Source organism: Antrostomus carolinensis, unplaced genomic scaffold, assembly GCF_000700745.2.
Source record: "Antrostomus carolinensis isolate BGI_N321 unplaced genomic scaffold, ASM70074v2 scaffold7751, whole genome shotgun sequence".
Lineage (NCBI taxonomy): Eukaryota > Metazoa > Chordata > Aves > Caprimulgiformes > Caprimulgidae > Antrostomus > Antrostomus carolinensis.
Window position 1 is genome coordinate 33,046 of NW_010294750.1, and position 22,903 is coordinate 55,948.

A 22,903-nucleotide genomic window follows, 5' to 3' on the forward strand; every position below is an offset into this window, starting at 1 on the left:
TAACAGTCAGTAGAATGCGCAGATGTCAGAACAATTTTTCTTCTGTAGAATTACGGTTTAGGTAAATTCATTCACACTGTTATGAATAAAACATACATACAGATTCCCTTTCCAAAGACCTCCCCACATCCTCCCCCCAAGTTAAATTTTCCAGTAATTTGAGTAACTGATACACTCTGTTAATAAGCCTATTATGGCTAAGTTTGCAAAGGGAGCATAAGATACAGGACACAGTATCCTTGAGAACACTTAGTATAAAATTTGATGCTCTTCAAAAGTCGAAACAAACAAAAGCAGTTGTGATACAAATTGTTCATAGTATGTACTGCAGCATGCTAAATTCACTTGTTTCACTATCAAGAATGGAACTTTCTTGACACACAGGAGAAACTACATAAGAATGAAAATTATGCCACTTATAATTAAGCATAAAATTATTCTCACCCCGTATTAGTAATAACATTCCCAAAATCCTTTCAAGTTTTTTTTGTATTTTATTGTAATCAGATAACTGCACGTTTTACAGCATAGTCACACATTGTATTTTGCTGAAGTCACAAACACATTGCACTACATAATGTTCTGCATCATTTCTGCTCTAGACTACAAAGCCTATGACTGAATACAAAAAAAGTTTTACAAAAGAAACTGTTTTGAAGACTACAATAACAATAAAACCGTTTCCAGATAACAGCTAAAATTATAAAGGCATATCACTGTATATTTTTACTGGAATTTCTAAACCGTAAGGAATGAAATAAGTTTTAGTATCTGCGACGCTTGTTAGGTCCTTCAAAGTTGCCCCCTGGGTTTCCTCTACCAAAACCACCAGGTCCACCACTCACGGCACCTACACCACTCATTGGCGGCTGAGGAGTTTCAGAGCCCGTTCTACTAACCAGAGGTGAACCCATCTGTGATGGACCTCCTTGAGGGAATCTCTCATTATGCTAATATAAGTCCATTTGGAACATGCCAAATGTGAGTTACAACAAAAACCACAAGTGATGTTGTCATGGAGTTCAGCAGATAGTCCAGGAGAATCAGGATCACACATAGAAGGAAGAAAGGAGCAATTAAATTAGTTATTATGGAAAAAGAGCTGGAAATTAAAGAGTGCTAATGTTATGCTCCAACTTTGTAAAGTAAATTAAAAATTAAAAACTTAAGTATTAAGACCAACTCTGGTACTGAATGTAGCTTCATCCCTTCAACCACATCTGAAGCAATACATATTCTCTATGTAACAGAAGAGACAGCAAACAATAACTTCATACCTGAGCCCTATTCTGCCTCACGTACCAACTACAATGATTTTCCCTTAAACAAATTAAGACACAGAAACATTGTCAAACTAGCAAAAAAAAAATCTAAAAAAAATTACAAAAATCTGGTTTTGTATTTCTAGAGACTGCAGCTTTATTCTTTTAATAACATATAACCTGAAGACTTATATATCCACATATCTGTGGATAAAGTGTATTTCAGTCCATACTGGAGTCAGCCTTTTATACGGCTCTTCAGAAATCTTTACTTAAGAGTTAAAATCCAGTTCAAATAAACTGACACGACTAGTGATAAAAAGCCTAACTGGACTATGCTTAGTTTGAAAAAAATTTATATCCATCTAAAGCTTAAATTGAAATATCAATATAAGGTGAAAATCCAGTTAGTGTCCCACATTTATTTTTCTTAGTTCTGTGATAAATATTAATAAAGGTATATGTGCTTACACAGATTTATTTGGCTATAGAAATTAAGACCTAAAACAGAAAACATGCACTGATCACTATTCAGTATTTATGCAAGTGTTTAAAAACAGAACCTCACATGATGAAATTTAAAACATTAACTCGACATAACATAAACCAGTAAAAACAGATTTATGGTACAATCAGATCTTGAAATAACTCATCATTTACCTGTTGAGGACAGTTATGCTTTCAGAAGAAATTCCTTCTCTACAGAGATCTACATTAACAGTCCAGGTATTCAGAGTTCAACAAAAACATTCAAGACTAGCACTTTATTTATACATCTGAATCAGAGAAAAGTTCTTCTGAAAGTCTAACTCCAGCAATAGTAGTAGAGCTCAACAGTTTTGAAGTCTGATAATTCATATAAATATTATTTTAAAACAGCATTATATCTATATAGATCAAAATTTGTGCAACTTAGATAATGGTTATATATATGTTCATTGTTTAAAACTTGGAATTGAATAAGAAAAAAGATACTTCAACAGCTGCATAAAGATCTACTACTGCCTCAAAGTAGCTTAAAATCTGCAGCACTGGTTAAAAATTGTTAACTTATCTTTAACTCATGCCAGCTTGTTAGCAACAGATATGAATGTCAACAAATAGCTTATCAAATACGCCTGATAATTTTTACCATTTGACTTTTGGACAAAAAGTCAAGTCCTCTTTCCAACAAGGAACCCTCTCTCCAGCTAATGGGAAAACTGCAGTAATTAACTACCTACAATAAAGTATGGGAGGAAAAAAGCTTTTTTAAAATGTTAGGTTCAAAGATAATCTATGTTTCAAAAGACTGCAGTGGAACAAAAAGAAGATTGCTGCAACTTTCCCCTAAAAGATTTCAGAAAAACATCCAATTTAAAAAATGAAAACTGCATTTCTGATCTATAAAGCATGTTCTCAGTGGAAACTGAAATGAACTCTTACAGAGTTTTAGCAGACAGCCCTCAAAGGATCTTTAAAGCACCTTTCCAACAGCTGCAAAAATACAGCAAGGCGAGGCCTTTCTGTAGGGGTGTGTCCCCCAAGCTAAAAACCTTGAAAGTCAAAAATAAAAATAAAAAAAAAACCAAAAACAAACATCTAATTTGTCCTTCAATAGCATGCAGAAAAAAATGGAAGAAAAAAAAAATATATTTTTTTTTTAAAATGTGCATTTTGAAGTGTAAGTATATTCCCCACATTTCCATTCCTGGAATGACTTTTTGTAGAAAAACAACAGTTTGAGATAGATACCACGATTTATACCACCATGTTCTTTCCTTACACTTCTTTCTCAGTGTCCATATAATCACAAGAGAATGTTCCAGAGGTGACCAGTCACACACTGGTCTCCAGCAAAAGCAGCTCTGAAAACAGTATTTCATGAAAAGCATCCCTGCACTCTGTGACAAATGATACAACTGGTAAAATGAGCTGGCTCCTATGACGTAAAGTGAGATCTTCTCCTTTAACTGGTAAAAACCAGACTCATTATGTATTTTGTGCTCAATCAAAATCTCATTTTCCTCTAAGGAACAAAGGATTTTGTCCAAACTTCATTATACAGGCTGCTCAATCGCAGACAGATACTGTTGAGAAGGCATATACTAAAAAAATACAGCTACTAAATGCTTCTGTGTTCCAATAAAACTGCAGTGGAATCACTATTTATACTCCATTGTATCACACCACCACTAGAACATCCCAAATATCTATTTACAGAATAATAACTGAAAAAATATGTAAAAATCAGATTTAAAATTATATAGTTGTTTCTCTACATAAGACATTACAGCTAGGAAAAGTGACTGGCTATGAAAACAGAGCAAAAATGGCTAGTGCTTTAACTGCATCCCAATGGCATATCTGCTCTTGATAAAAAATTCCAGATACAAGACATTCCCCCTACCACCCTTGGCAACAGGGACATAGTATTTTTCCCCATGTTGATATGACAGTTATCTCTATCAGCTGCTGGCATACTTATTTTCTAAGTGGCATAATTACTGTCATAATCTCATGCTTTCAACACTGTTAGAAAGGAAATACAAAAACCACTAAAGTTGCTTTAAAAATTTAAATAGTTTACACAAAGATATCTTCACACTACATAGCTTCCAACATTTAACTGTTCACCAAAAATCCCAACAAGCTAATACACAGAATATAGTTTCACAAAAGAAAAAACAGCAAACGACTAAATTTACAGATTACTCTGGTACATTGTTCCTTCTTAAATTCACAGAAGGGATTTCCTTCTGTCAGCGAGTTTTTCATGACACGTCACACATGCAAAGTTTTGCCACAAGTGCTGTATATTCTAACCTCAGTTTAAAGTCTGGTTACTGATCAAGGAACTCAGCCCATTCCTAAGGGAATAAGATTTTCATAGTAATATCAAATAAAGATTTCCCTCCTGTGTTGTAAATTATTTGCATTAATAAGTTTTATCAATTACTTTTAAGATTCAAAACATGGAACATGTTCTTACTCAGTGTGAAAATATCTTTGGTAACAAAAATGGGCCATGAGACATGACAGCTATTCAAAGTAATTAAATTTGTGATACGTTACCACTGTTCCATTATCTGGCATCATTGGTGTTCCCATATTTGCAGCTCCTTCTGGTCCCATGGAAGGACCAGGACCCATTGCAGGGCCAGGTAAAGTTCCTCTGTTGTTCATATTCATACCCATCATTGGAGGAGGGCCTTGGTTACCAGCAGGTGCTGGGCTAAACGCATCTATGCAAAACAATCTATACTTAGAGCTGTCCTATCTGAATTTTACAAGAATAAACAAACAATTTACAATATTTTAAAAGCCAAATGTACAAGACTTCCAATACTTGAAATAAAAAATATTATTCTTTGAGACTGTACATTTATCTCAACCATCTGCTTTTAAACAGATTTTCATTAATCCCTATTATTTTGCATTATATAATCTGCCTTGTATATTTGAAAAACCTGAACTTTACAGCTAAATATAGCTGTACAGTTTCTGTGCAAGAACTGAAGTGTTCACATAGCATATATTTGCAGCATACACAGCACAAATTAGCAAAAAATCTCACGTGACTTTGCAGTTACAGGCAGCTATAAGGCAACTTGGCTCTTTAGGGATCATAACATATTAAATATACATTTGCAAGTACTGTATTACCAGTATTAAGTGTATATAGTGTTTCAGTATATTAGTCTAGCACCTAAAAGCAATACCAAAGATGATACTCAGCTTTACAATAAAATATTTGTAATATGTCATAAATAAATCTTGCATTTAAATATCATATATTACAGTAAAAGTACCAGAAAACTAACTTTGTTCGAATTCAAAGTGACAGAACAGTCTCTCCCAAAACACCGATTCACAGTTAGAGGTAGGAAAAAAGCTTAGACTTTTTTTGATGAGAACCTTTAGCTAGGAAATAGATTTTGACCTAGGAAGTACCACTCTGCCAGTAGCCACTAACATACTCAACAAGCAGATAAAACTGCCTTCATAACATTTTTTCACATTATGTAAGAAAGACAAAAAGTGTGATTACACATATCATTTGCACCTGCTATTATGAAGTATCATCAGCTTTAAGACTGGTAGTGATGTGGTTCCCCCCCTTCCCTCAAAGATAATCCACCCTTTTCAGCCAAAAGTGTGCATCTAAATTTGATAATGGAAGACTACATGCCTGTGGAACCTAACCTATGTTTTAAGTCATGACAACATCCAACAATATAAAGAAATCTGACATATTGCTAGATTAATAAATTTATTTCAAAACTCAATCTCTTTCCTCTCATCACAACTGTAGCTTCTTTAGTAATGAATATATAAATGTGCATCATTCTAAGCAGGCCATTTAGCACAGATACAGTACTATGACTATCAGCAGGTATGCAAACCTGCATCTTCATTACCTGCACTGAGTACACCTATCACAGCAGTCAGTGAAACCACTGCATCCAAGATACTGCTGCTAAAATTGCAGATGTGGCCTTGATCAATACATTATGCTCACTGCAAGGTGCTTAGCAAAAACCCATGCAACACAGTAGCACATGTAAAGTGCTACACAAGTTTATTAGAGGCAATAGAAAAAAGTCTTGTAATTCTGAAATGCAGAATTTGAGTAATGAGAAACACCCAAGAACCCTCCCAACTATGACATTAAGACAAAACAAAGGCATGTGCAAGTTGGATGCTTCTTAGCTACCCACAAGCATCATCAGTTCATACAGCAGGTAGAAGACTGTGCTGTATTTCAAGAACTACAGTTGAATAAGCCCTAAAACTTTTTGTAGTGTCATCCATTCAGTGACTAAACAAGGAAGGAAATGGTTAAGTCTAAACTGCCAATATAAGGAGAAACCTTTATTTTCAGAGGCTAGAGCACTGCACAAGACTATGACGATGGCAGTGCTTAGTGCAGGTAGTGCCATTAACAAAAGCAGTCAATGCTCAATTATCTGTTATTGGTTTGCTCTACCAGCCTAATAAAATGTAGCCAGCTGGCCACACTCGGGTAGTGTTCGCTTATCCTTCAACTGCAACAAAGTTCTTATCCTCCTGTCATACAAATGCAGCTATACTGCTTTCGGGGTGACATAGAGTGACCTATACTATCAAACCTCTGTATTATTAAGCCAGGTAGAGTCAGCTCTGTCATGAGGACAACCAGGGGAGTGTAACACAAGGAGAGAATGGGGCCCTGCAGTTTCAGCAAGAGGCTGTTACAGCATTTGAGCTACACCTCAGAGGCCCTCCTAGCTCCAAAGCAGGCCCTGAGAGCGGACCACTTGATTGTCCATTTTGTTTGGTGGGACCCTGATATTAGCAGTTAATTCACTGGACCAGGTTCAGCAACAGATGGAAAGCAGTCATCAGTTCATGCCACAATGCACAGACACTAAAAAAATGTTTTTTTCTACAATGTGGAGGGCTGAAAAAGTACGCTCCAAGTGTCTGAACTGCACATGCCAAGGCCTGGCACAGCTGGCAACAAGCCACAGTCAATAATCTTCATCAATGCAGGCATAGTTACCAAGAGTCTTTTTTTTCCCCACATTGAAAGGTTCATTATCTGCACCTAACACTACAGATCCGGTTAAGTGCTGCGGTGAGGTATTCAGATTTTCTCAGAACTAGTTTGCTGCAGAAAACAATGGAAAAATGAGCGGTCCTGCACAAGTCGGCCCAACACTCATTACATCCATGACAAAAGTAGCTTGCTTTCTAATAACATTATCATGTGGGTACTTCCATTACTGAAGATACTCCGGCTCCCCAGGGTCCCACATGATGAAAAGTCGCAAATGGCACAGATAAAGGCCAGGTAAAAATAAAGTTACAATTCCAACAGAAATGTTGAGGAAGGATGTTGAGATCAGCAATTAAAGGTCTAACTATTTAAAGGTCACTGCAGGTTGCAGGAATCAGATTTTTTTTGTTATAGTGGTGAGGTCGTTAGTGGGCTAGAGGGGGGAAAAAAAAAAATCTCTACAGTGAGCTAACCTAAAATCCAGATAGTGTAGAAACAAACACTATCTTTACTTATTTGCTATGGATATTTTTCCCTTTTAAAAATAGTAGTTCACTGCTACTATAACTTCTTTTGGAACTATACATTAATTTCTGAAAGTATCTGTATCAAGTTTAAAATTACAAGTCATAGCACAAAGCTTACAAAGCAAGACTATGAGCATCACTGTTAAGCTTTAAAACCTGACAAGAAAAGGGTTGTGAACTGATTGCTGAACACCTTTAAAATCTGTATGTAAAAAGTGTGTACTGTGGACCTGGGCAACTGGCATTAGTAGCTTCCACAGTATCAATATTTACAGTCTCCTAATTAAATGAATTTTTCAAGTAGACTGCAATAATATACAGAAGTACAACTATAAAATAAAAAAATTAGTCAGAATTTATGCTTCAGATTATTATTTGTAAGTAACTTCATAATGTCTTCCTTTAGAATTATTTTTTAAAGTTCTTCATCTTCACTGAAAGAAGCAGCCTATTTCTATTTTGCAGCTATAAATGTGTATCAATTAATAAATGCAAGGAAATAGTGAATAATCAATTTCAAAATCTGGACTGAGCAGATTCATTAGTCTGCAAATTCACATTACTCAAAAGGTTAAGTGACAATGTTTACAAAGTTTTCTGTGTACTTTCAAATTTAAAATACACAAAAATAGTATTAACTTTACCTAAAATTATCATCTTATTTTAAATAAACATCAAGAAGCTTCCAAGAGATATATGCTGACAGTTAATACAGTTTAGAAAGATTTAAAAAAAATAATCTAAGTTTCAGTCTTGTTTAAAAGCAGATATTCTGGTTATGTAGGATTCCAAACTCTTTCAGTCTGTATATACGGATCAAGCACTAATTATTAAGAATGTACTTTTCCAGACTTCACAGTAACAGTTTTTAGCAGTGACAATATTTTAAGTCACAAAAGCAAACTGAGAATATTTGCAAATACAGACTTGCAATAAATTAGTAGAACACCAACCACATTACTCATTAATCTTTTGATAGCTACATTAACAAGATCTTAAAAATTTTAAGCTTTATATCGTTTCACTGCACACAATTACAGTCCCAACTTCTCTGAATAGGCAGACCCTCCAAAAGAACATCAAGTATTTTCTAAACATAAAATTACTCTCTTGTATAAGATCACTTCTAGAGCACTACCCCCCTTCCTTGCCTTTTTGTTTCTCTTAACTTCCACGTCATATTTTTCCTCCCACAGGCACTCAAAACAATAAAATAAAGATGCATGTTGGGAGGGAAAAAAACTGTTTGAAAGCAAAATAGTGATTTTTTTTTTTTTCCCTAATACTGTTTACTCCTTTTAACCAGTAGTTGTCACTAATTAATTGTACTTGAGTAACATGTACAGTCCCAAAGAAAAAGAAATTTTACATTAGAGAAGCCTTTTTCCTTCAGATCCCTACCTCCCATGTTTATTGCTCCACGAGGACCCATATCACCCATTCTCATTTCCTGTTCTCTCTGAAAGTAAACATAGTTTTCATGGTCAACCTATCAATTCTTAGAACTTAAAACATTCCCATTTATGCCATGAAAATAAAAATTTTCAAGTTTCAAAAGTTTCCATTGATTACAAAAATGTACAAGGAATAAAGTTAAATATACTCCCCTGGTTTTATAAAATCAAATTGAATATAAATTCAGTATAGCAATTCTGTACATTTTTGCATAATATTAAAGGTGAAATATCACAAGTTTAATTTATTAAATGCAGCAGTCTGAAGTTCCCAAAGATTTATGTGATCAACTGCAAATGAATCCATCTTCATGCAGTGTTTTCCATTAATAAGAAGCAGTATATTTACATTTTAACAGTAAATAAAGAGGTCCTATTGCAGTATTGCCTAAAGGCCGTGGCTCAGTAATACAGTCAGTCTGGCTTCATGACTCAAAAATGCAGCGTTGACTGGAAACCAAGCTCTGATGTGTTCTACTACTGTATATAAAGTCAATCTGCCAGTTCATCTTTGTTCAAACAGTTTTTCTTAACTTGGTGGTGATACATTTTTTGACAAATTATATCATGCAATTGCTATGTCAGTTCAGATACTGACCATGCTTTTGAAACTAGCATGAAAATGTAGTATCAACATAAACTGCAACACATGCATTTACACCAAATAGACAAATCACATGTGAAACTGATCCAGATTCAGTTGATGCTCAGTTATCCAACAGCAAAAGTTCTGACATTACTGATCATGAACCATGGCCTGCTGTAAAACAATACTCAAAAGATAGCACCTGGAGTGGCAAAAATCATCACTTAGGGAAAACAAAGTTCATCTGTCACAGATAATGCCAAAGGATTATAGTATCACTGTTTACATCAAAAGGATGAAACAGAAACAAAGTCACAATTCAAAATGAAAACTAATGAAACTTATACCAGAAATTTTTTTCTCATGAGTTTTCTTCAAGAATGCTAATGTATATTCCACTTGAGTGAACACATGTATGCTGAGAATAAGCATATGCAAAAAAATTTACCTGATTCTGAAAATCATTCCACTTATGATTTAAGAGTTTAAGTTCAGATGCACTTTGAAAACAATTTCATATACTAGGCAACTGAATCAGTCTTGCTAAAAGCAACCTTTAAACTGAAAAATTAATCAAATCAAAATACACTAATAGTATTTTTATGGTTTTACACAACAACTTTCCATTCAGTCATGTTTGGGATGCCAAACATGAATCTTCTATCTTCACACATTTAAAGCAGCAGACACGAATGTCTGACAGAACAGAGTCAGTAGTTCTGTAAAAATATCCTGGTATAGGAAATTGTCATAAGATACATGAAAAAAGGCTCTCAGGGCAGTAACTTTGTTTCTAGTAACTCATATTAACCTAGAAAATGAACTTAACATAAAAAGATTATACACTGTTTTTGAAATAACATAGCTTAGTGTGGAGAGGAAGGCCTCATAACTAAAAGACAGAGGCAGTTTTAAGGTCCAGCCACGAAAGGTAATCGATGAACACTTAAGAAGGATCTCTTCTTCTGACCCTAGAACCCAGGCCAAACCTTTGTAAGAGAACACGCTACTACTTTCTCAGACTGTTCACAATAACTTCAACTGACATTTTAAGTAAAATCAGCATCCCTATTAGGATTAATCATACCCACAAACTGATACCAATGAGTTCGTCACAAAATCAGCATACAACCTTGTTGATATTAGTCTGCTTTTACATCTCAGCCCTGACATGAAGAAGCAGAAGAAAAGTGGTATATCATCCCTAATGTCAATCCATAGCCCACCATGGTAGAAAAACATCTTGGTTATCAGTTTACATCAACCATGTGTGCATGCAGGCATGCGTGTCTGTATGAAAACAGCACATGCCACAAACAGCTGTAAGATACTCTAGCTACAAGGGAAAGTACCAGATCTTGAGTTACTGCATGTAACTTACTGATGTATCTCAAGTTCAACTGCGTTCATGGGTGTTTTTTTTTAATGTGAAGTGTGCAACATAGGGCAGGGTCGAGTACAACACCAGCTAGATGAGGATGTTAAGTACAGAGCTATGAAGCTGTACTAGTTGCTACAACTTAAGTCGTTTTCTTTGCAAAGAACAGAACCACTGGCAAGATATAATATACACCTCTTTCAAAAAGCATGATACTCAAAAAGCATGATACACTTTCTCCTAGCAAGAAACAATTTTTTTTTCTCAGCTTCAAATGCTTCAGTTAACAATAAGTACAACAAAAAAGAGGGGTGGAAACTGTTTTTTTTACTTTTTTTTTTTTAGTCTAGACTAATTTTTCTAACAAAAACCATCAGGTAATTATTTGCCATCTTGTAGCTTTAACTTTGGTGTTGAATTATTACCATATAAGAAACATTTCAGCTATAGAGTCAGGATCCATAAATGTGCCTTATGATTACTGCAGCCTGTTAATCTATCAGCATGCCCACAAGAATTATATTATTCCTACTGTTGCACGTTCACAACTTATCATGTACTTCCGAATCTTCAGCATGAGGAAATTCTTCTATACAGTTAACACAGAAATAGCAAATGTAAGATAATTCCCTGTCAGAAAAAAATACTCAATTTCAAATGTTAACTGACAGTATATATCATTAATGTAATTAAATGTTTGTCATATTAACAGTAAAATCATGTACTTAGATAATTTACCGAAACCTGTATTTGCATGACTCCAGATGACAATAAAAATTCAGTCCTATCCCACACACATCATGTCCTAGACAGCTATTTACTAGGTGAGCATAAACAAGTTATTGCAGGTAAGTTAGATCAACTGTTCCATGGGTTTTGTGCAAAACACGACACAGAAAGGAATACCAACAGACAGTTACAATAAAGTAGCCGAATCAGTGCTGGTTGATATTCCAGCCCACCCGAGAGCTTCGTTCTTGCATATTCAAACCCTTTGCAAAACATAACAATGAGAGCGTGATCTTCTCAGAGCTTCTCTTCCTCACTACGTGACCGCCCATTCTTCTGTTGAGCAGCAGCCTGCTTCAGTCCCTTCCCTGAAGCCACCCGTAACTACCCGTAACAGGGAGTTAAAACTGAGCAGCAAGAGAGCAGGGCTAAATTTTTACTAGAAAAATACGAAGGGAGGCAATTAAGAAACCTCTGAAGTCACCTGGTACCTGGGAAAACAACTTAAACTGGAAGAGAACAAGAAAAATGGATGATAGGCAATTACAGGGGGGAAAGAAAGCCGTAAGATGAAGGATATGTAGTAAAGTATAATTTAAGCTTTAGCAAGATTAAGAATAAAATAATAAAAATAAAACCCAAACCAAACACAACCAAAAAACAAGGGGAAAAAAAAAAGGGGAACCAAGCAAAGAATAATGTCTTATTGTAAAAGGATTAATAATTTACACAACTCAAAAGAAAGCTTTCCAAATTACTTCTGTTGCAGGATTCCTGTAAAATACTTCAGAACTGACTAATGCAAACAAATCTCCAGAAGGTCTGATTCATCTGGGCAATCTGCTTTTAAAAACACTCCTATGATGGCAACTATAGCATTATACTTGCTAATTATTTTAGATACAGGCATTAAAAATGGTATTTCCTCACAATTCCAATTCCTTTTAATGTCAATTATAAAAAGTAGATCTACACAAAAATATTTAATACACTCAGTTTTCAAATTACATATAACTTGTACACTTAATATTGTATGGATTCTCCCCTCTTTACAAGTATTGGATATAAGATTTCTTGAGCTTCTGAGCTATATCATGCACAATGGTCTTACACCTCAATCACCATTGATAACAGTAGTCCAAGTATACAGAGAACTGCCAAGATGATTCTTAGCTGTTTTAAAAAATATATTAGTATATTTTGAAATCCACTCTATAAAACCATGAAACTGTTTTGAGAAGACACCTAAGAATTGATACAGAAGAATATATCAGATGCAATTACATTCTTACATTGAAAATAACAGAAGACAGTTTAAGATCCTGTCTTAAGCTTCTACTTTCCAAAACACGCAAGTTTTTGGGGTTCTTTTGGGAGAGTACAGTGTTAAATAACTCTGATCCTCTCAGCATGATTTGTTTTTTAAGTCATTCTCCTCCAGCTGGATGCAAAACCTAATCTGAAGAGAAGCTGACCTCCTTTCAACCCATCAGTCCTCACGTGACGGCTAAGTCAGGTCTACATGGACAGTTTTGGAAAAGAAAGCACTTTAATTGCACTAATATTACTCATGTTACAAAGACATTTATGGGACATGTCACTAACCAGCAACATTTATTAAATAGTGTTTTCTTTCAGGGGATTATTACAGAAGAGTGCCACTAGGCTACTCTAGAAGAGGCAGAGGTCTGGAGGTCCCTCAAATTCGTGAGCATCAAGGAGACCAAAAGATCCCAGAAATTGCAACACATTTTTACTAAACACTACAACGTAAATCTCATTATACACATCAGCACTCAGAAAGACTGTCATCTATAGCAGCTGCAAAGTCTTCTTAACACAATCTAATTACAAGTACTGAACATATTCAAGAATGAAAACCTGTTACATTACTACTATCTCAAAAGATATTGCTGCAATAATATTTTTTCTTAAGACTAGTTTCAACATTACTTGTAAGCTCTTAAGTTTTCCTCAACACCTAAGCCAAAGGACAGATGAGCACCTTAATATACTTGCTGTCCTTGCATCTGGGCCAAGAAAAATTGTATTTCATACTTTACAGATATGACCGCTTTTTATAAGAGGCAACAATCCACATGTTCCTCTTTCCTTTGTAATGCAGAAGAAACATTATCTATCTAGCAGGTTTTACTTCCATTCCAGGCGTCCCTTTCTCTTATTTTAAACCAAAAAATTTTCTAGTTAATTCCACCTGTAAGAGTATCCTGTGACATCCCGTAGAACATGAGCGTATATACACGAAGAAGTAAAACCGGGTCAAAAAACCCATCTATTTTCTTTTTACAAAACATGGACCAAACCACCATCATTGAAAGATGAAAGTAGATTTACTTTTCACAACACAAAAGACTCCCAAACACTCCTGCTATTCCATCAGCCTCCGTAATGCACACTGCACTTGCTCCAGTCTGGAAAGATGTTTCAGCTACTACTTCAAAATTAGAAAAGGGAAAACTAAAAAAAACTTGTAGAAAAATACCAATGCAAGAATGCAAGTTAAGAGATGGCTGAAGTTGTTTCAAGAAAAAGTTGACTGAAAATAGCTAACACCTTAGAGTGAAACCTGTCTGCAGTAAAGAGTCACTCTCAGAAAACTGTTAAAATACTGTTATTTTAACACAAAAAACCTTAAATTTGGGGTAGAAAGTAAGCCATATTAGAAAAACAGTCTATAATACTTGCAACTGTTATGCAACGAAGAAATTTTCTCACTCCTGTGTCATGAGAAGTAGAAAATAACCACTGCTCTGAACTATAGGAATAAGGCAACTGAACTAGAAAAGACAAATTAAATGCACAATTATGTGAAAAAAAATGTGAATAGTATTACTGGTTTTCATCTCAGAACAAGTGAACAAAAGAATACTTACTGTTTGAGGCAGTAAAGGTAGTAGTATAAATCTTTCCTTTTTTGGAAAGACATTCATGAATAGACACTTTATCATTGAGACAACTGAAAATTCAGTCACTGCCTTGGATGCAGAGATATTCACCCATCTTCAATATTAAAAACTGTCCATCAGTACTACAGAAGTTGTCTACATGTCTATAGAGATTTTTCTGAATGCCTGTCTAGTGACCCTTAGACACTAAACTTTTACAGTGGAACCTACTCTGTTGATTACAGAACTTTGCTCCATATTGAAATTTATGTCTTTTCTGCTTCATTATTTTGTCTTGTAGTTGCTTGCTGCTTCTCTGAATTTTAATACTGCATTTAAAACACTGCATTAATATATCATTATTTCTCAAGTTTTCTTCCCATCTCTCCCACTTCCATTTGTTATAATACAGTAAAACGTTGTATATACAACATCTACAGAATAAAACTGACTAGAAAGAAAAGACAAGTTAACTACAGGTTCCTCATTTTCTAACAATCTGTGGAAAATGTTAATTCACTAGCCAAAAAATTAATGTATACAGATGGCAAGATCTGCCCCCAAACAAACTGCAAATCAACAGTGGCTAGGAATAAAATCCAAATACTTTAATTCTATGCCTCTTTTGAATCATCTTTATGTCATCTATTCAGGCAAAGGAAAATCCTATCACATCCCTTCACTGCCTGTGGCTGTACAGATTAAACACACTCTGACAGTATAACTGCAGAGACTTTTTTCCCGTTCCTGTTAACTATTTGAGAGTAAACAGGAACAGAGGTATTCTGTCAAAATTTTCCCTTGATCTCACACTCACAAGGAAGGCAAGATTCTGCTTCTCAAATGTTTTAAGGTAAGATTCAGAAATAATTTCTCACAAGACAAAGGTGCTTAAAGAAGGTAATCACTTTAACAGATCAAGAAATCTTTTTTTTTTTTTTTTTTTTTAAAAAAAAAGGAAGGTCTCTATATATTAACTCTCTTGATTGAAACTTCCTCATGGCAACATTCTGTCAATTAATTCGGTTCTGCTGGAGTTAAGAGCCACGTTAAGTCCATGAAACCAATATATAAAAATACTTTTCCGCTTTCTATTAGTTTCATTTTTCAAATGGCAGTAATGAAATTAAAAACAAACTATAGTTCAATATATAAAAATAATGCAAAAAATTTTTTCATTTGTAATAATTTTAAGGCACTTAACTGTTTACTTACCCGCAGAACACCTTTGTGAAAGCGATATCCAGCATATCTCCAAGTCACAACTGATACATGCAATATAATCACATTACATTCACAATACACTCACATCTTCAGAGGCATATTAGAAAATTTTATGCTGCAGCTTAGAATTAAAGTATCAAAACAGACATCCCTGGAAGCATGGAAGATACTTTCACAGAAAAAAGTTATAAATGATTTAATCTAAAATGCACTCCACAATTCACCCTGGTGGGTCTGGAGCTGAAGGACTGTTTAACTGGTAACAAAGTCTGGACTAACTGTACCATTATGCAGAAATACACTAAAATATTTAACTGAAAACTGGGTGTTATAAAACCATGCTGCATTTTAGATTTCCCAAATGTTAAGGTTTTTTTGCACATGAAAAAAATCTACACAAATATTCAAAATGAGTGAACCGGACTGACTGAAAACAATAATTTTCCCCAACTGCAAGACCAAGGATGAGATGAGGTGACAGTCATCAGTGTTTACTTAGAAGAAAAATCAACAAGCCAAGAATATCCTTTATCAAGAAGTGTTTATATAAAAAACTAACTATTTCTTAATTGGAATGTTGAATATAACATTGCAAAATAAATTTAAAACACTTTAAAATAGTACTAGTTAAAGGCACTATTTATACGACTCTTTTCCAGACAGTTGTATTAACATTTTTTCCTCACCAAGCAGATATGATATATGCTGACTGAATTGTACCAAAAAAAAAAAAAAATCCAATTGCAGCTGCTATTCCATAACTGATCCGAGCTGCCAAGTGAATAGAACATGCAAGTATTTGCCAAAAGGAAAATGAAAGCCAAGGTTTTAAACCAAGACCAAAGCATATTTTCATTGCTACAAAGAAGTCTGTAGGACAAACTTCTAACAAACATATGCAATCTTTTATACACATTATGAATGTTGCTTTACAATCAGAATAGTTCAATATTTAAGATTTCCCCAGCATCTGGCCTGTCCACACATACAGCACTTAAACATACAAAACATGAACAGAGAAGCATCAATGAAACTTCCTGGCATTAAACCAGACTCCATGTTTCCAACTCTCCATAGGTTTCCAGTTAGTACTTCCATACAACCTGGAGGTCATTTACTGTGAAACAGGAGCAAGATGAGGTAGACTGGAATGAAGGCACACACTTACCATTTGAATAGAGAGTTATACTTTGCACCAGGCAATTCTAGTACTTTAATCAAAAGTTTAAGAAATTGGTCATCTCAAATCCAAATGGACTTATGAAAAGTGTTTTCTAGTTAAATCCCCTGACCGAAGTCCACTCTTAAGCTACAGCGTCTGCTTTCATCAAAAGATATCTAACAAAGACTACCATTTTATTTATGCACTATAGACTCAAAGGTCAGAATCATGTTAGGGACACAACAGGAATTACAATGAATATAGATGAACAAAATTAGCTAGTTCTGACCTAAAAAGAACATACAAGTTCCCCTATAGATAAACAAATGTTTAATAATTCAGAAAGGAAAAGAGGGAACAAACACAAGGACTCTGTAAGTAAATCAAATTTTAAAATTATTATAAAAAACCAGCACTATATGCTGAAGAAAAACAAAGCCTGAAGAATCTAATTTTGACATTATATTGTCTTTTTCAGATATTTTGTATTAATACATTTAGAAAAGACAGCTACCAGCTACACTGACACAAGCCTATCACCAAAACTGCATTCAGCAACGCCAGTGAAAGCAGTGTGCTTCAAGGCATATACAAAACAGAACTAACACAAATACTTTTTCAGCCTACACAATGCTAACCCTAAATTAGTGAGCCAGTATCCACTGCAGGAAATCATAATGTTTGGGAAAAAAATCTTTAAATGGTAAATCTAAATAAATTTAATGAATTCCAACTTTAAATGTTAGTTTCTATTAACCAAGACAATAAATTCCCCATCTGAACATTAACAAAACAGCTCTACAGAAACTCATCTCATCTCTTTTTTCCAAAAACCACTACTTATTAAAAATGCTAATTCACCTAACAGTAACACCTAATCTCTGGAAAATTAAAGTGGAACCTAAAGAAAGACTTTATGGAAGACAGAAATATCAGACTTAAATTCAATATTCCTCATGGAAGGTTTAACAACACAAAACAAACATCAGCTCTGGTGATGAGATAAACCTACCTGATGCCTACACACTGCAGAACGGAGGCTTGTGAAATATTAATGGGAAAAAACCTAAATATTTTAATTCCAAACTAGCATTTAGCCTGATAACAAAAGACAGGCAACTTCACTAAGACAAGTTAATTTCTATGTCTGTTTACTGCATTACCACTATAAAAATGTTCCATTCCACAAGAGCTACTGAAGCAAAATGTCAGAGGCTAAGTAAAAGGTCAGAGGCTTACTACTCACAATAAGGAAAAAACTACTCAGAAGGCATTGCCTCTTAAGAGAGAAACCAGATCCATAAATAAGCTTTCCTCACACTAAGCATCAGATCCATTAACAGGTTTCCTCGCGTCAAAACCACTATTTCTACAGACTCACTCACTGCTTCTTAGGTGTTTTATTCTTCCTTTAAACACAGACCCTTTGAATAAAGACAAACTTTTCTAAGCAGAGGAACTTCTTTTGGCTGCAAGTCTCAACGCCACCAAGTAAGATCTCAGGATTTAGACAGGTGAATGAGTCCAAAATAGGTACCAAGTAGACAACTGAAATGGAAAGTGAATTTCTTCTTAGTCTGGGAAAATACTTGTACAAACTCCAAGTCAAACTTAACTGCAGTAGCTGAGGAAGAAAAAATGACAATTATTAAGGCAAACAATTTAACTTCTTCAAAACACATCGGGCATTTATCAAACAACTACATTAACAAAGGAATTTTCTACATTATTTATAAAAGCCTCATTCTTACTTGTCAGAAGATGGAAAATTGAAGAACTCGGGAACCTAAGTTAGGTAAGTAGATTTTTTTTGTGAGCAGCAACAATTTTCAGAAATTGTATTAAAAATATGAAATATAGACTTATTATATCTGCTCTTTTACAGTTTGGGGTTTTTTCACTTTTAACTGTAAAATCCATTAAATTGAAGAAAGGAGTACCAATGGAGTATTCTATAAACAAGCACACCAGGTGCATTTGAAATCTCTCCGTTTATAATTGAACAAAAATGACACCTGTTAAACCTGAGGCCTCGTGAAACACCAAGACTGGCAAAGACTGATGTCATTTTGCCACTGCGTAGGAAGTATCTTCAGAAAAGTGTTTAGAAAACTAAGTTATAAACGAAGCCAGATAATCTAAAAACTGTGGAGGAAAAGCTCCTTATCAATTAGTACAGAAAAGAACAAGCCTGGGAATGCAGACAGGTAGTACTGAACACCTAAATTCATACTGGAGATCTGTGCACTTTTGACAGCACATTAAGGGATAAAAATTACTTATGACAGTCACTTGTTCTGTTTGCAAGTTCACATGAAGTATTATGTTCTGAAGCATTCTGTGCAAGTATTAGAAAATGATGGTAAAAGAGTAGAAGATTTTAGTCTCCTAAATATCTATAATATAACACAAGAAAAACATATCATGTCACCTTAAATATTCATAATTCACAAACACTGAAATATACAGTTATAAATAAATGTAATATTGCAATGATTATTTGTTTCATTACTGAAAAATTACCTTAGTACCACCTTTGATAGACATAAAAACATAATCTAGAAAGTCAATTATGAACTATCCTAAAATGGTCATTAAGTAAATACCTAGAACCAAAAAGTATCTTATTCTACAAATAGCTTCATTTTATGCGTACAAATGCATAATGTGCTACCAAAAGATGGATGAAGATGTGCATTGATTTCCATGCAATGTCTTTTCATACTAAAAGCAGATATGACAGTTAACACAGTTCTGATATCTAGCAGTGTAATTAAGGGTTGAAAATACTTTATTTAGTTTCTGAAAATAATACAATGTGAATATTTTAAGGCCTGTTAAGGAATTATTATTTTTGCCTAAAGCACCAAATTTATTATCTGTCTGCAGAACAGAAGAAATGCAAGATTTAAGCATCTGTCTACTGATACATATCACTGCAATCCTGCAAAAATAAAAATAAAAATTTAGTGCCACTGCCAAAATTAATACCACTCACAAAAACACAAACTACATATTTATAATCTGCTTGCTCAAAGGCCTAGCTTATATTGTTTTATGCATAGGAAGAAACTTGATCATGGAAGTAAAACCACTGCCAAGAAAGCAGAAATGTTTTGTCAGGCTGGGGTTTTTTGTTTGGTTTTGATTTGTTTTCAGTGCTACATTTAACAATCTGCCTTTCTCCCAAGCCAGTTTTACCTTAAAAGGCTTTTAAGGTGTCAAACAAACTATTTTTTCCATTCCATACATATGCTGGATTGTAATAAGGAGGTAATTCATCTCTCCCAACCAAACTCTACAAAAGAGCTTTTATAAAGCAGCTTAGCTTTATAGCAGCTCTTTAAGAAACAAGAGACTGTATTCGTACAACCTCACAAAATTACATCATCAGCTTCATTAAGGACACTAGGCTGACAAAATAACCAAAATTTATTATGAGTAGAAAACAGATCAAATTTGGAAATGGAAATTTTTATTAATTTCTTTATTGCTGGAACTCTGCCTTAGTTTAGTTTTCAATAAGGTAGGAAACAATTCTGCATTCGGTGAAAATTCAAACTTCTTGCATAACTCGGGCTTTTCAGTGTAATGGAATCAGTTTCTGGCATTCCTCAAGTTATAAGCTTTGTTGTTGTTTTGGGATGTACTTTACTCCCTTGCTCTCATCTGTCTTACAGCTTTTGATCTAAGTCCACTACAATCTCTGCTGTTGAGGCAATCTCCCCTGCTTTAGTGGTTGCCTGTTTATTTTGATACTTGCACAATATACTTGAGCATCACAGATTCTGTGTAAGAAAAAGCAAAACAACATCTAGAAATAATTCTTGAAAAGACTAGGAAATAAAGTACATAATATACAGTCTTACATGAAAGAACAGTGAGCATTTAGAAGCTGAAACTGATGAACTCACAAGAAGCAGTTCCTTTGATATACAAGTTACACTTGAAAAAGGGAGTTTCCTTGGAGGGAAGAGGACAAGAACACCCCAAAAATCTCAACTCCCTCTTTAAACTGCCAGTAAGCAGAGCTGTAAGCTGTAGGCCAGTATCACAGCTGCTGTTTCATTAAGTACAATACCCACCTGACACTATGTTGCAGTATTACTACTGAATTAATCTACATCATAAAAACAAGACTACACCTCCTACATATTTTGGTCTCTTTTGTAGACACATTAAAACTATTTTAATACAATAAATCCAAATCAACCTCTTTTCACTCTTCTAAATCAGTGACATTAATAAAAGCAGTTCCTAGAACTGGAATTATTTGGTAAAAAGGCTCTGATGGAGACTTAATGTAAATCTATGTGAGCCATTCACAACAGGATAGCGACCATTGCACAGTTTGAATAATTACTGCATTACCAGCCCTTCAAAGTACTCTATTTTTAAAAAAAATATTAGTGTTGCTGAAAAAACATTGCTTCCTATTACCATCAGCAAGCTCCTTTTCTTTTAGCAAGAAAAATGTACGCAAAATAAAAACCAGTGAAATACTGGAGGAAACCAAGTTTCCTGATTAAGCTATAATGAAATTAGTATGCACATATATTGAGCTGTAACAGCAGATTTCGACTAACAGACTTTTAGAAAGCAAGGAAAAAACACTAACCAATATGAAAGTGTTTATCAATAACTTATCTAGTAGAGATCACAACTAGACTAATAAATTGTTTAGGTATCACTAGGTTACCTATTAGATTAACAATCGATGCAATCAAATTTTTAATGTACATTACCACCATGAACAAGAATGCTTCAGGAAGAGAAATCCTCACACAGAAAAAAATATCAGCTGTAACTAAACAGAGTAACTGGTAACTGCATTAAACTTGATCACAAGATGTTTTTCAAAAGTAGTCATACTGAAAAATCAAAGTTTAACAAGTTAGGGAAAAGATACAGAAAGAAACTTTAAACAGGAAAGCCTAATATTGCAGCCCTTTATGAGAGGTTCCAATTCTGGTTGTCACTGCACTTACCACTCATGTCCTTCTTCTACACTGAACACTAAAAAGGGATAGGATGTAAGTGAATGAAGTTTACTTTTCAAAGCTTTTAGGAAACAAAAACAAGGATTAGAAACAATTATAATTTTCCTCCCAAATACATGGTTGGCAGCAGACTATACTATGTCATAGGGATTAAGACAGAAGAATTTATCAAGAGCTGATATAAAAACTATCCACCAGTATCACGAAACAATTTTCACCAAGAGGCAATTTTTAAACTCTTAAAACAGAGAATAACTTTTTTTAGTGTAGGTACAACAGTAATCTGAGACTAGAAGTAATTACCAGATGGAGCCTGTTCACAGTAAACAAGTATTAGTAAGAATAAATAGAAACTTAGTTGTACAAGAAATTCTACTAAATTAAAAAATATTTTAGGCATCATTTTGCAATCTCCAGAAATGGTTTACAATTCTTCCCTGCTGCAAAACGCAAAGGCTTTTTCAAACTCCCATTCAGATTGTACAACTTAAGTACAGTGATCTAAAGACATGTTATAATGAACACCTATGAAATGACAGACCATGCTTAGAGTTCCATAGCTGCCCTTATTAGAAACAGTTGCTAGAGAAAGTAAATATATCACATCCAATTTTGTTTCAGTTCTTCCTCTTTTACAATTCAAAGGATGTTAGAAGTAAAATGTAAGTCAACAAGTGACCTGAATACTAAAGAATAGTTTGTAGAGAAAAAAAAATTTTGAAATTATTGTATATGCCACTTCAACTTTGCATGATATTAAAAAAACAACACCTGTACTATATATTACTCCTTTCTATAACTTAGTACACTTTTGGTAGGGTTGCCGCTGCACAGTCACATCTATATATTCTTGCAGTGTATTAATTAGTTTCAGAGGAACACACAATTCCAGTAATGCAACTCAGTGGTAGAACTACACTCTTCCAGAGCATTCTTCCACCTCTACCTTTCTCCCCAAAAAAATTCATCACATAAAGGTAACAAAAATTACGCATAGTGATTGAAGTGCTTTCCATTTGAACCATTCCTCTTCCCTTCTTACGCTACACTTTTGCCATGTCCAGCACATCAACCTGAATCACAGAATGGTAGGGGTTGGAAGGGACCTCAGGAGATCATCCAGTCCAACCCCTCTGCCAAAGCAGGTTCCCTAC

At 34.5% G+C, this 22,903-nt stretch overlaps 1 protein-coding gene across 1 annotated transcript in view; it reads right to left on the reverse strand.

The window, feature by feature from the left end:
- Window positions 1–471: 471 nt before the first annotated feature.
- PSPC1 (paraspeckle component 1) overlaps window positions 472–22,903 on the reverse strand; it is a 32,083-nt gene continuing 9,651 nt past the window's right edge. The window contains exons 5-7 of the mRNA XM_010177734.2: window positions 8,712–8,769; window positions 4,317–4,486; window positions 472–950 (exon numbers count right to left, since the gene is read on the reverse strand). Of these exons, the coding sequence (XP_010176036.2) occupies window positions 765–950; window positions 4,317–4,486; window positions 8,712–8,769 (414 nt within the window). The 3' untranslated portion in view covers window positions 472–764. The remainder of the gene's footprint in view (window positions 951–4,316; window positions 4,487–8,711; window positions 8,770–22,903) is intronic.